This window comes from Dromiciops gliroides, chromosome 3 (assembly GCF_019393635.1).
Source record: "Dromiciops gliroides isolate mDroGli1 chromosome 3, mDroGli1.pri, whole genome shotgun sequence".
Classification (NCBI taxonomy): domain Eukaryota; kingdom Metazoa; phylum Chordata; class Mammalia; order Microbiotheria; family Microbiotheriidae; genus Dromiciops; species Dromiciops gliroides.
The window spans coordinates 176,490,034-176,505,622 of NC_057863.1; the positions used below are offsets into that span (position 1 = coordinate 176,490,034).

Genomic DNA, 15,589 nt, shown 5'->3' on the forward strand with positions numbered 1-15,589 from the left:
AGTCACCTAGATTTGCTCCATTTCTCATCTAGCCTTTTATACTGGTTGTCCCGCATGCTTAGAATGCTTTCCAACCTCATCTCTGCATCTTAGAATGTGCAGCTTTCTTCAAAAATCAGCCCAAATGCCATTTTCTGCAAGAGGTCTTTCCTGGTCCCCCAGCTTCTATTATTTGCCTGTCTCAGGGTACCTTCCATATACTCTATATTTACTTAATATTCCTTATTTAAATACATATTGCTTCGCACATTGGAAGGTAAGCTCCACAAGGGCATGGATGACTGTCTTTTTTCTTGGTATCCCCAGAAATATCTAACACATAATAAGCACTTAATAAATGCTTATGGACTGATCGATTGATTTGAGGGATTGATGTCTCATTTATTTTGTTTGAAATACCACTAATGTTGGTATGAAATGAGAGAAGAGGGAAAGGAACAAGCATTTATTAAATGCCTACTCTATACCAGGCACTGTGCTAAGTTCTTTACAAGTATTATCTCATTTGATCCTCAAAACAATCCTAGAAGGTAGGTATTATTATTCCCATTTTACAGCTGAGGAAAGTGAGGCATACACAGGTTAAGTAACTTGTCTACAGTCACATACCTAGCACATCCTGCAGAATAAGACATACATTTTAAAATACACACAATGTGGGAATTTGTTTCACTTGATATATTTATTACAAGGGCTTTATTTATTTTCCAATGGATTCTCCTCATGGAAATATTCAGGAGAGGGGGAGAGGTTCTCTTGAATTCAGTTTTCTTTTATTCTAAAGAACTGATTCAAGGAGTGTCTCAAATTCAAAAAAAATCTTGTAAAATCTGTTCCTTGAATGTTCATATTTCAGAACTCTATAACTTAATTGTTATGATGGTATATCATGTAGAATAGGTAACACTCTCATGATGAACATAAGACTTTACATTTTTATATTTAAAATGACATTACAATAACAACAAAAAAAAGATTATTTCCTTAAAAGTCTACTTATGAAAAAAAAAACAATTCACCACAAAAAACCAAAATGCCATCATTTCTTTGTCCTTATATTCATGTTTTCTGCATTTTGTAGTCATGCACACATACACATACATACACACATGTGTCCAATGATTTATAAGTCTTAATGTTACCTTTTCAATATTATAGTGTCATGGGAAAGAAGCTATCAAAACTTTACTTCTTCAAGTGATTTCCCACCAGAGTCCAAACTATATAAACACTCCACTTTCCATCTGCTACTCTGCCTGGTTTCAAGAGAACAAGATGTCCATTCCAGGATAAGGTCATCACTTCTTTTTTTTTTTCCTGTGGGGCAATGGGAGTTGTGACTTGCCCACGGTCACAAAGCTAGTAAGTGTCAAGTGTCTGAGGCCGCATTTGAACTCAGGTACTCCTGAATCCAGGGCCGGTGCTTTATCCACTGCGCCATCTAGCCGCCCCCTGGTCACTTCTAATCTCACCACCAGACTGCTGACTCAAGTTCTGATTTAAACCATCTTCCTGGGCTGCTTCTCCCCTCTTATTGGAGGGCTGGAGGGTGGAGTATGAAAGTCCTCCCAATGCCTTTCTTTGTAAAGGATAGAAAGTGACTTTCAGTTCACTCCACTATACATCTACTACTTTGTCTGGTTTCAACTCCAGGAAACAAAATGCCCCCATGAGAAGGTACCTCCTGGTGCCTCCCAATGCCCCACTTTCCTGCCTCCTTATGTATTATCTTCCCCTTTAGATTGTAAGCTCTCTGAGGGAAGGGACTATCTATCATTTTATTAACTGTATCACTTACACTTTAGTACAGTGCTGGCCCATAGTAAAGATTTAATAAATGTTTAATGGACTGGATTGGACATATAGCAAACAAGGCTATCTTTAAGTATAGAGGAAAAAAATAAAATCAAAAAAGTTAGTTCATTATCAAGACACTGACAAGCACAAAAATTCATTTTAATGGTTCATGCTCATATACTCATAACTACTATGGAACTCTTATCTTTCAATTCTAAAAATAATAAAGAATTGAGATTGAAGCTTTATTCTGAAAACAGAAGGCTGATATAAAAAATACCAGTATAGAGAAGGAACAGCAGTCCTGTGAAAATTTATCTCTTTCGATAGTATTTTTAAAAATGCAATGGGAAGGAACAAACTGAATGTACAAACTGATATAACTTTTAAATGTTCATTTAAAAAAGATAATAAACTATTCCTACTCCTGCCAACATTTGAGAAACATGAACAACTGTACAACATGACATTCTGATATAATCCAAAAGCCAAAGGGTTGTTGAAGGTAGATAGCCCTTTCAAATCCTGGAATTTCTAATGTCCATGACAGTATCCTCAGTTCCACCCACCTATCTTTATTAGCATAAGCATGATTAAAGTTGGAAAGAAGTCATTCTCTGCCTTCCTCTTTTCCATTCCTGTTAACTCTGTCCTACCATATTAAGCAATCAACTCTCTAAAACCAAGGTTGATGAGGGGCAGAGCAAAGCGAAGAACCAGAAAAGATCTTTTGTAGAAAATGACATTTGAACTGAAGCTTAAAAAAATTTTTTTTAAAACTTTATTTTCTGATGCTCCTACTCTCCTCCAACTAAACAAAAGAATGAAAAGAGAGTACAAGAGGGGGGTAAAAGGTGAGAAGAGAAGGGAAAAAGAATAAAAGGGAGAAAATAAAAGATAAAAGAATGGGAAAGTGGCAGAGGGGGAAAGGAAGAAAGGGAGAGAGAGGGAGGAAAGAGGAGAGAGGAAGATGAGAAGAGATGGGGAAAAGGGGAAGGATGGAGGGAAAGAGGGAGAAAAGGGAGAGAGAAGAGAGAGGATAGAGTAAGAAAAAGGGGAAGGGGTGAAGGGAGGGAATGAGGGAGAAAGGGGTGGAGGGAAGGAAGGAGGGAGGAAAGGGTTGAGGGAAAGAAGGAAGGAAGTCTTAATAAAAATAGCCATGGTTAATTGAGCAAATTCCCTCACTGGCAATATCCTAAAACATGTCTTATTCTGTACTTTAAGTCCATTACCATTCTGTCAGGATGCAGGAAGTGGCTTCATTTTCACTTTTCTAGAATCACCATTTGTAATTGCATTTATCAGTTTTTCAAAATTGTTAAATTGTACTTTTGATTCTGTTACTTCACTCTGCATCAGTTCTTACAAGTCTTCCCAAGTTTCTCTGAAGCTATCCATTTTGCCATTTCTTATGAATAAAATAATATTCTATTATAATCATATATCATAAATTGCTTAGACATTGTATAATAAGTAGATACCTCCTTAAGCTTCTAGGTTTTTTTGCTACCATGAGAAGAGCATCTATAAATATTTTTGTACATATGGGGCTTTTTTCTCTTTTTGTGATATCTTTGTAATATAAATCTAGTAGTGGTGTTATTAGATATATGTCTAGGTTATGTACTATTTAGTGACTTTTTAGGAATAGTTCCAAAATGTTTTTCAGAATGGCTGAACCAATTTACAGTTCCACCAACAATGTGTTAGTGTGCCTGTTTTCCCATAACCCCTCTTATATTTGTCATTTTCCTCTTTAGTCATCTTGGCAAATCTGATAAGTATGATATGGAATTCCAGGGTTGCTTTCATTTGCATTTCCCTAATTGTAGATTTTTTTCATGAGGTTGTTGATAGCCTGGATTTCTTCCTTTGAAACTGCTGATTCATATGATTTGACCATTAATCTATTAAAGAATGGTTCATATTCTTAAATTTTTTAATCAGTTCTTTATCTATTTTGAATATAAAACCTTTATCAGAGAAACTTGCTGCTAAGATTCCCCCTCCCGTAGTTTCCATTCTAATTTTAACTGCATTGATTTTGTTTGTACAAAAACTCATAAATTTTATATAACCAAAATTGTCCATTTTATCTTTTGTGATTATTTCTATCACTTGTTTGGTTATGAGCTCAATAGCTGTAAAGGATAATTTCTTCCTTCTTCCTCTACTTCACTTATAATGTCATCTTTTATGACCAGGTCATTTATCTTGGCATATGGTGTGAGATGCTAGTCTATAAACCAGCTAGGACTATTTTATGTTTATGTTATGACTGTAAAGACTGCTTTATAGTTTTCTCAGCAGTTTTGTCAAATAGTGAGTTCTTATCTCAGTAGCTGGGATACCCAGTAGTTGGGTTTATCAAACACTAGACTACTATATCTGCTTCCTCTGTGTGTTATATATCTAATCTGCTCCACTGATCAAACTATTTTTAATTGGTACCGAATGATTTTAGTGGTTACGACTTTGTAGTACAGTTTGAGAACTAGTACTGCTAGGTTCCCTTTTTAAATTACTTCCCTTAAGATTCTTAATTGTTTCTTCTTCTAGATAACTTTCATTGTTCTTTTTTTCCCCTAGCACTGTTACTTTGATTGGTATGGCAATAAATAAGTAAATTAATTAAGGTAGCATTGTCTTTTAAATTATATTGGCATGACCTACTCATGAACAATTAATATCTCTTTAATTACTTGAGCTTCCTATTTCTGTAAAGAGTGTTTTGTAGTAGTTGGACTCATAGGTGTGTCTTGATGAATTCCTAAATGTTTTATACATTATGGAGTTATTTTGAATGGAATTTCTCTATCTACTATGTTTTGTTTGCAATATGATGATTTATGTGAATTTATTTTATACCCTGATGTTATTAAGTTCATTTTAGTTGACTTTTTAGAGTTCTCAGTAAATCATCATATCTACAAAAATAATTCTATTTCTTCTTTGCCTTTGCTTATTCCCTCAGAAACAGAGAAACAAGGCCACTTTTCCAGGTTGAGTCAGAGATGAAGGAGAAGATAGTGGGGGAAGACATCTGAGTGATTCAAGATGATGAGGAAGACAAAAAAGGGAGCTTTTGTCCAATGTACTCAAGTTTTGGTAAAATATGAGGAAAGTTCCTCATCTAAAAGGGTGGGAGGACTAGGGGGTACCACAGGAAGCTTGAGGAGGGATAAAAAGGTTTAGAATAGTTGCTATGATGAGTGGAATACTAAACTGATTAAGAAGGTATATCAGTATTAACTTGCTTCAATCAGTTAAGATTAGATAACATAAATTTATAGTGGATCTAGTCAGTATGATATTGTGATTTTCTCTATCACTAGTATTACATTGATCATTACTCTTAAACCTGACAGGTCTTTAAACTAGTAATCTAGTAATAAAAAGAAGTTTTCAAATCCTTTCTTCAAGAATTAACAGGATGGGTTTTTTTCTCCATAATGTTATATCACTATGAGATAAGGGCATGAGATATGACTCACCGCTATGAGACAGGTTGGCTGAAATAATCTACTTCAGCCAAATCAAAATTCATTACTACAGAAAAATATATAGAAATCTAAAAACTAAAATAAGTTGTCTGGTCACTGATTTACTTATTAACTAGCACCTCAAGAATTATCAATTGAAAAGCCTGGCTAACTGACCATCAAATTTATATGCAGCTTTGTAAAACTGAAAGTTAATAGGTTCAAGATATGAACTTTGATCAAGAACACACAGAGACTATCCAAAAAAAAACTTTATTCATTTACATTTCTGAAGTGCAACAATGAATGAATGAATGTCAAAATGAAAAATAAACCAAAAATGAAAGCGTTTACAGTAAATTAGTGATATGGATATGGATTCTAAGAAATACTCATACACACTACTATCTACCTAGACTGACTTCCTTGTTTTTCTGTGCAAATGACATTCCCATCTCCATCTCCATGCTTCTGCACTGGCTAAACCCTCATGCCTGCTTACTTCCACCTTTAAGAATCCTGAGTTTCCTTCAAGTATAAGCTTTAGTTTTACTTTATATATAAAGTCTTTACTGATTCCCTACAAAACTAGCACTCTCTATCTCAAAACTACTCAAAACTATGTACATGTTGGCTTCCCTATCAAAATGTAAGCTGGCATGGGGCAGCTAGGTGGCATAGTGGATAGAGCACTGGCCCTGGAGTCGGGAGGACCTGAGTTCGGGTCCAGCCTTAGACACTTAATACTTACTAGCTGTGTGACCCTGGGCAAGTCACTTAACCCCAATTGCCTCACCCCTCCCCCCCACCCAAAAAAAAAAGAAAGAAAGAAAAGAAAAGAAAAAAGAAAATAATCAAAATGTAAGCTGGCTGAGGGCAGGCTATTTCACTTTTGTCTTTCAATCCCCAGAACTCAGCCTAATGCCTGGCACACAGCAAATATTTAATGCTTGCTGACTTAACTGAATGTTTGAGTCCAAACTAAATTAAATTTCCTCAAAGGTAGAAACAGAAAAAGAAACTAACAATGATTCTTAAGTTTAGTCATATTATATGATTTCATTCTTTTTTTTAAGAATCCAATAAAAAAGTTCAAATCAGTTGTAAAACAGATTCATATAGAAAAGAAAATTCAGTAAAACATTAGAGTTTATCTTTTACCTGGCATATTTCTCAAGAGCTTGGCATTGCACATATGTCCTTTCCGTATGTCAGTAAGGATATATTCCATCCGCTTAGCTCGCCAAAGAAAGTTAAACACCCTTAGATAGTGACTCATGCATTCCCTAGTAAACACCTGAAAAGAACAGTAAATAGTCTTAAAGTATTACCAACATTTACAAAGACACTTGTTTTATCTCTCAGGAGTTTTATAAAGAAAATTAACACCTAATCTACTGCAAGTAAGATGGCAGTACAACCAGTATAATTAAGAACAAAAGGTATAATTTACACAAATGTGAAGTTCTAAAAAGAAATGATCTAATATATTTTTAAATTAAGAGACAAGAATCATATTATTAAAATCATATTAGAACATGTTCTTCCATAAATTTGGATATCCCAAAGGTAAGATACTTTATATTTGGCTTTGGAGGTAGATATATTGCCACACTAGGGCATTCATTCACCATTAACCATAACTTACTATTCTTATATACAACATTCCATCTCCATATCTTTGTCTAGGTCGTTGTTCTTTCTCGGAATGTTCTTCATTTAACCTATAGGAACTACAACCTCTTCCTTCAAATATCAACTCAAGTGCTAGATTCTATAAAAGGCCTTTCATAATTTCCCCAATTGTTACTGTTTCCTGCCCCCATCTACAAAATTACCCATTTTGCATCTACTCATATGTGTATATGGTATTTCCTCCAGTTAAATGTAAACTCCTTGAGGGCAAGGGCTATTTTTGTTTTTATATCTCTAGTACTTAACACAGTGTTTGGTGTATATTAAATGCTTGTTGAACCTGAAGTGGTCAGCACTATTTTGTAGTGGACAAACATATGTCAAGGAAGCAAGGTGTTTTAGTGAGAGCACTGGATAAAAAGAGTTGGGAAATAGGTCTTCTAGTTCTAATACTCAATCGTTGATTGGGAGACCCTGGACTAATCATTTTACCTCTCTAGGTTGCAGTTTCTCTACCTATAAAAGTAGACAATCTTTAAGGTATGGTCTATCTCTAAAATTCTATATATGATTCCTTTTTTATTTAATTGTGTAAATAAGACTAACACATCTGAAACAACTGACAAACTATATAATACATATACACACATATACATATACATACACATATACATATATATATGTAATTAATATTATGTGGCACAATTGTTAATGCTAAAAGAACTCAGAGAAAAGAGAACAAGGACTGGAGGTGTTATAGAAGGCTTCGTGGAAAAGACTGAACTTGAAGTAAAAGAATGGGTAAAAAGATATTCTAAATAAATTTCACTTAAATCTTTTGTTTTATATCCCCTACATTTGCCAATTCATCATTTACCTTTCCCCTCACAGAGAACAATCCCTCATAACAAAAAAATTTTAAGGATAAAAAACAGTTCTGCCAACTAAACAACATATTTTTAAATTCTGACATATGCATTGTTCCATACCCACAATTTGCCATCCTCTACAAAGGAGGAAAGAGAGAGGTACCTTCTTATACCTTTTCTGGGAGTGCCAAATCTGATCATAATTTTTTTTTTTTGGCGGGGCAATGGGGGTTAAGTGACTTACCCAGGGACACATAGCTACTAAGTGTCAAGTGTCTGAGGCCGGATTTGAACTCAGGTACTCCTGAACCCAGGGCCAGTGCTTTATCCACTGTGTCACCTAGCTGCCCCCCATAATTTTGCAGTGCTATGCCTAGGTCTCTGAAGATGTCCATACAAGACTAAAGGCCATTCTAGAATATTCCTTATTTTATGATTTGCTATGATCAGTAAATTCTTGAACCAGTCTACTGATGATTAGCTACGTTGTTCTTCAGAAAGCAGAAATAGTTTGCTAACAGGACTGTAACTAGAAGCTTTTCCAGAGAGCAGGCAGGATAGTTATCTGTTATCTCAAGTTCTATATACATGATCACTTGAATTTCATTATTGATAAAATCAATAATACTTCTCTTTTAAAATTTTTATTGCACATAATTCTTCATTGGTAATGTGAGACATTTTTAGCCCACCACTTATTGTCATTTGAATAATCTGCAATTTCCTGGAGATTGTGGGATTCCATGTTTCAGAGCCACAGAATATCCTATAGACAGTAGGGGTTTTTGTTTTGTTTTTTAAGTTTTTGTTTGTTTTTACTTGAGAAAGAAGACTGAGGTAACAAATATAACCCATCCCATTCTGTTTCTCCTACTAAATTCTGGATCTCACTCTTTGTCCATTTGTAGTATCTAATTATAGCTGAAACAATATCCTAACACCTTCCCCCATGCAATTAGTCCAACTTAGGCCAGTTTTTCCCCTAAGAGAAAACAAAGGTGTCCCGGCTAATGTTCCAGCTTTGACTCCCTTGACAGTTTCCTGGTTGGGTCTGGCCATACTGATGTTGCTTCCTGATCACAAATGGGCATGTGAACTGCACTGATTTGAAGCTGTGGCTCTTCAGACTTGAAGGATGTCCCCAATAGAGGATGTCCTACGACCATACAAATCAACACAATTTGCTGTGCTGGTCAGACATGTTTCCATATGGAGACAAGGTGGGGTCTATGTCCACCTATGCTAAGTTTTGGAATATCTCTGTTGAATCAAGGCACACCTCACATAATACCTCTTCCATAAAATCTTCTTTGATAATCTTCCTGGAAATCATTTTTGCCCACTCTGTGGTCCTGAGCTACTGTGCTTGTATTTATCCTGTATTATTCCTCATATTCTACTACAAAAATGTAAATCCCTGGAATGAAGGTGAGGACAACATCTTGTACATCTTTGTATGTTCTGAAATGTTTACCATATCATAAATACTCAATAAACATATGTTCAATTAAATTTGTAAATGTTATATTGATGTGGCAGACAGGTCTACATGTGTACCAAACAGGAACATGTTTAATTTTTAATTTTTCCCTCTTTTAAACCACTTCTCGATATGTGTTTTTCTTGTTCTTTGACTATTTTCCAAAAGATGGAATGCAGAAAAAATTCTAGTTTTCATCAAGTATTCAAAGAATTTCTCTATAGTGTTAAATGAACAACAATATATGCCTTTGCACTGCTATTCAGTCTTGTAACATTATGAAATAATTTAGAGATCACACATATAGATAATGTTCAGTGATTTAAAAAGATTTTCTCTGCAGGATACCTATTCCTCTAAGCACTTAAAGTTCTGTGAAGCATTCATCTAATTTAATCTGGTATCCTTTGCACTATGCAAAACTATCTAATGTACACCATCTAACATGAGTAGTTGCAATTACATTTCTTTTATATTAAATCTTAGATTATTTTCTAAGCCTTATAGGAAAACCTAATCTCTGCTTGATTTTAGCAAGTAAAAAAACTGCACAGTAAAAATATGCATAGTTCGTTTAAAAAACAGACAGAAAAAGTCGTGTTATTTGGAATGAATCACTTAACAAAATGTACTTTAGTAAGTTATTCAGGGAAGATATCTAAATGTTTTATAAGTTAAATATGTTAATAAAGGTGAATTTAAGAATAAATCATATAATTTTATTTATTACTTAAGACAGGTTAACTACCCATTTAGGAATTTAAAGGTAGAAAAATTTTACACTAACAGTCAATATTTGACAAAATTAATATGATGCCTGTAGCACAGGAGCTACAAACCTGATCTATCATTCTAGAAGGGACACTAAGAAGGCTATGGCAATTCTGATAATCTCATATTGGATTTAGTGATTTAAATTTTAAAGGTATGGAAAACTAATGTGATCCATAGCATTAGGATTAGAGCTTTCCTAAGATTCCTAGACAGATAATCAAATATCCAAATAATAATATTAGTTTTAAGCATATTGTAATATAAAGTTTTGCTAATTGAAGATACCAAAAAGATCATTTTGGATCTATTTGTACGTTCAGAGAGATAGTCAATAACAGTATGTTGAAGTCTGCAAAAAACAGTCATGTTAAGAAGAGCTACTTCTGCCTTTACACATTTGTAAGAAGACAACTAAGCTGGTCAAACTTTTGTTCTTTGATAAGTGTTAAAAGAAATAGTACATTTCTTTATATATGGTAAAAAGCACTTTGAACAATAGTACAGCTATTTTCTCATCATTTCAAATGAATACTACATATCAAATTTTATTTAAGTAGTACAAATACGATTTCCCTGAAATACATTTTATAGTTCCTTGCAAATTATCCCAAATTAGTTGCTACAGTCTAGGAATAATGGAATAAAATGAACAATCCATTTATTAAGTACTTGCTGAAATCTAGAAGAGAACAAATGATTTATTTCTTAAAAGAATGTTTTTAATAATGGGGCATTTTAGCACTCATTAATAATTTAAAGAAACTGAAGTTTTGGCTTAAATGTTCATTCAATGGGTATATCCCAGATGCCAAGCGATCACTTTAATCAGAATTTCTTAGAATAGAAAGGCCATTTAAAAATAACAAAATATTTAGCAATCTAAGTAAATATTAATATTATACAAATACACAAAATGATCTTACAGTTGCAATTGGTCCATCAACATGATAGTCCAGGCTGAACACATCCCATCCAGTATCACCTGGAGATACCTAGTATGGGGGGGAAAAAAAACTGCTAAAGATCGTATTTATTATCCCTAAGGACAAAACAAAGCAAAAAACGTCTAAACTGTGAAAATTGTAACAGTAAACAGGTTCATTTTGTAAATGAGTAAGTTTTGGGTTAATTTCCATTTTTTTCTATTGACAAATACATACATTCATGTATATATATGAATATATGATATGCTTCATATGGTTTCAAAACACTTCAAGCAACAAAAGGCAAAAAAAAAGAATTGTTTTATTACAAATCGACAATTAAATTTTCTTCTGACTCTGAAAAATCTAATATACCACTAAACAAATCTATTTGATGATAAATTATATTCACCATCTTATAATCTGCTCCCTGTCCACCCCACAAAATACATCAATTAGATGCAACATTCTGTTTTACAACAAAATTCATTCAGATAATCTTTTTTGTAACCAGCATATATCGTTTTAAATAGGGACAAGGTTAAAATACCTCCAGAAGTCTAACATCCAGTCGTTTAAGGATTTCAGGACTGTCAAACTGTGCATTAGTTGCCCTGACAGCAGTTTCAAGAATTCCTGTCAAGTTATGCTGATACAAAGTGGTAGCTGGACGGACAAGCTCGGGTCTGACAGATAAAAAGACACATTTAAAGAAATAATTAGATGCCTAAAAAGTATTTTGATAACTAAAGCATCACAACGCAGGATAAATTTACCTGGTTTTAAGATAGGATATTTCCAATTATTTCAAACAGTATCACCAAAATCTACTCCCAATCCTTGGCATACCTCAAAACAAATTTAGTTTTAATTCACTTTGAGCATTCAAATATCACAACCCTGAAAAGGCTGTAAATTGCTCCATTATAAGATATCTGCATTTTCAAATGCTTACTCATCATATATATTTCCAAATATGTGAGATAACAGCTTTACCTGTTAGAATTCATTCATGCAATAAGGATTTATTAAGCACTTATTATGTGTTTGGCACAGATTTTAAAACTTAAGAATAAAGCCTTTTATCCTCAATTATAAACCTATCTCTTTCATTTTATAAGGCCTACAGGAACTAATTGGTCTCCTGATTATATATATAAATGCACACATGTACATATATACGCACAGATATTCAGAGATATACAAACAAATAGAAACAAAAAAAAGTTAGCTTGTCGATTCCTCTGTAATAAGTTTAAGGAGGATATTAGTATCAAATTCCCCTAAGGAAACATAAAAAACCTAGCTTTAGGAAGAAATAGAAATACTTTAGCATAATAAACTTATTTTCTAGCTCTAGACTATACAAAATTCAAACTGTATATTCCAAATGATAATTTACACACACACACACACACACATATCCCTAGGTCTAGGTGGCACAGTAGACAGACTGGAGTTCTGGAGTCAGGAGTCAGGACGAGCTAAATTCAAATCTGTGCTGGGACACTGACTGAATGAAATGTGTGAAACAGGGCAAGTCACTTTACCTTTGTTTGTCTCAGTTTCCTCATCTGTAAAACGGCAATAATAATAGCATCTACCTCCCAGGGTTGGTGTAAGGATCAAAAGAGATACTAATTGTAAAGCACTAAGCACTGTGTAATTACCTGGCACATAGTAAATGCTATATAAATGTTAGTAAGTATTATCATCATTGTTATTGTTATTTACATTAGAGATCAGCCTCTGTAACCATAAAGCAATTTCTTTTAAACAAAGACTTTAAAAAAGTTTTCACACATAATAACTTAAGTAATCTGGGCATCTCAAATTCTCAGGTTCACACAAAACAAAAATTTTATAAGAATCAAAGGTTGTTTCAGTCTCTACAAAACTTTTTTAAACTACATGGTTCAGAAAGCATACTGACCTGGGGGCAGCTAGGTGGTGCAGTGGATAAAGAACTGACCCTAAGGGCAGCTAGGTGGTGGCCCAGTGGATAAAGCACCGGCCCTGGATTCAGGAGTACCTGAGTTCAAATCCGGCCTCAGGCACTTGACACTTACTAGCTGTGTGACCCTGGGCAAGTCACTTAACCCCCATTGCCCCACAAAAACAAAACAAACAAACAAACAAAGAACTGGCCCTGGATTCAGGAGGATCTGAGTTCAAATGTGGTCTCAGACACTTGACACTTACTAGCTGTGTGACCCTGGGCAAGTCATTTAACCCTCACTGCCCCCACCCCCCCAGAATAAAAAGCATACTGACCTTATACCTAATACCTTATACTTAGTAACTATTTTCAGAGATGTTACCATGGTTGATATAATCATTACCAAGCCTAAAGTAGGTGGTTTGGGGTTGTTTTTATTTTTTGTTTTGCCTTATTTTTTTAAACCAAAGTAGGTAGGAGAAAGGGGTGCTTTTCCTTGCATTTAAAGATGCTGCCTGGGGCAGCTAGGTGGCACAGTGGATAGAGCGCCGGCCCTGGAGTCAGGAGGACCTGAGTTCAGGTCCGGCCTCAGACACTTAACACTTACTAGCTGTGTGGCCCTGGGCAAGTCACTTAACCCCAGTTGCCTCACTAAAAAAAAAAAAAAAGATGCTGCCAAATGCAATTGGCACTACTATGTATAGTTACAGTTTACAAGACTCATGCGACCCTCAAAGTTGGGGGCACGTATTATGATTGGTCCTCACACTCATAATGACCAACATACTTTTTCACACTTAAATCTGCCCTCTGATTAGCAAGTGAGGCTGCAATATAGTACCTTAATTACTACAGACTTGAATCAAAAAGCAATTTGATAGCCTGATGCTCTCAAGTAAAACACACAAACACACACACACACGCATGCACTAAGTTATTTTCATTCCAGTTACATTCCAACTTGAGTAACGAGTGCCTATGAGCTCTACTCCCACAGTCTGGGTTGTTTCTGGAAACATGAAAAACTCCTGTACTGATCCAGAGTCATACATACCAGCTTCGAGATTAAGAATGTTACCCTGGGAATGCCCATCAACTGGGGAATGTCTGAACAAATTGTGGTCTATGAATGTAATGTAATACTATTGTGCTATAAGAAATGATGAGCAGGCAGATTTCAGAAAAACCTAGAAAGATTAAAGTGGACTGATGCTGAGTGAAGTGAGCAGAAACAGGAGAACATCTTACACAATAACAGCAACACTGTGTGATGATCAACTGTGACAGACTTGGCTCCTCTCAGCAGTGCAAATGGTCCAAGACAATTCCAAAGAACTTATGATGGAAAATGTTTTCCACATCCAGAACAAAGAACTGTGGATTCTGAATGGAGAGTGAACCATACTGTTTCTACTTTTGTTTTTTTTTTGTTTTTGAGGTTTTTCCCTTTTGTTCTGATTCTTCTTTCACAACATGACCAATGCAGAAATATGTTTGATATGATTGTACATATATAACTTATATCAGATTGCTTTCTATAGTGAGGAGGGGGGAGGGAAGAGAGAGAGGGGGAAAAATTTGGACCTAAAAATCTCATGAAAACAAACACTGAAAACTATCTTTACATGTAACTGGAAAATAATAAAATACTTTTATGATTAAAAAAAAGAATGTTACCCTGGAACCAAAGCTGCAAAGTACAGTGTCAATATAGTACAAGAAAAAGTTGGCACTGCTTAACATCAAACTGTAAATGCAAACTAAAAACCAGAAATTAGTTTTAAAAGCTTACCTAAGTTTCTTTTTCTGATGCCTTTTGTGATGATCTAAAGGTAAAATTAAATTCTGCATTTATGTCACAACTCTTCTACATACTTTTGTATAATTTTATCTGTGTACATGTTGCTTCCTCAGTAGAAAGTAAACTTAATGGCAAGAACTATTTCATTTTTGTCTCTGATGCCTGGAACATAGTATGTACTCCATATTATTTTGGCAACCACCTTGTAGTTTTATTTTTACTTATTTAATTTTGTTTAAAAATATATCTTACATAAAGGCAAATCATTGCATTTTCCTCTTAATTATACTTAAGAATTCCCATAAGCAAGTCATATGAGTTATACTAAAAGATTTTTAAAACACTATTTCTAGCACATATTTAGAAGCATAAGAAATATGTATTCATATTTTTCTTACTTAAGCAAGTCCATTAAATGCCTTATAAAATCTCCTTGACCAAGAAGTAAATATCGCCGCATAGCCTGCATGTGCTCCAATAAACTGTACTTTTTATTAAGAACATCCAATAAGTATTTGCTGGTCTCAAAATAAGCTGCATCAATTTTTCCCTGAAATGCATTTTCCAAATCTGTGAATAAGTCTGCAGCTGCAAGGCAAAAAAGAAAAGTATATATGTATACTTTATTAGCATTTTAAACAAGACAGGAAACTAAAAGGGCACACTTATATACACAGGTCAATATTGAACATTTCTAAAAATCCTATTCTTCCCATCTGAAATGCTATTAGTACCAAGACAATAAAGGGAATCACAACTATTTCATCTTTACCAAGTAAAATGACTGGTAAAGTTCAAAAACTCTAACAACTAGTTGAATTTACAGCAGAAACAATATCTATTTTTATTTTACAAAATATCTATGGCTGATAATTTAACAGAAAAACAA

The 15,589-nt window shown here is 34.3% G+C and overlaps 1 protein-coding gene across 2 annotated transcripts in view; it reads right to left on the reverse strand.

The window, feature by feature from the left end:
- The window catches only part of TUBGCP3 (tubulin gamma complex associated protein 3), a 163,968-nt gene that overhangs the window by 40,427 nt on the left and 107,952 nt on the right, over nucleotides 1–15,589 (reverse strand). For both annotated transcript variants that reach the window (XM_043997221.1, XM_043997222.1), the window contains exons 14-17: nucleotides 15,099–15,288; nucleotides 11,511–11,646; nucleotides 10,961–11,029; nucleotides 6,441–6,576 (exon numbers count right to left, since the gene is read on the reverse strand). In XM_043997221.1, coding sequence (XP_043853156.1) covers nucleotides 6,441–6,576; nucleotides 10,961–11,029; nucleotides 11,511–11,646; nucleotides 15,099–15,288 — 531 coding nt within the window. The remainder of the gene's footprint in view (nucleotides 1–6,440; nucleotides 6,577–10,960; nucleotides 11,030–11,510; nucleotides 11,647–15,098; nucleotides 15,289–15,589) is intronic.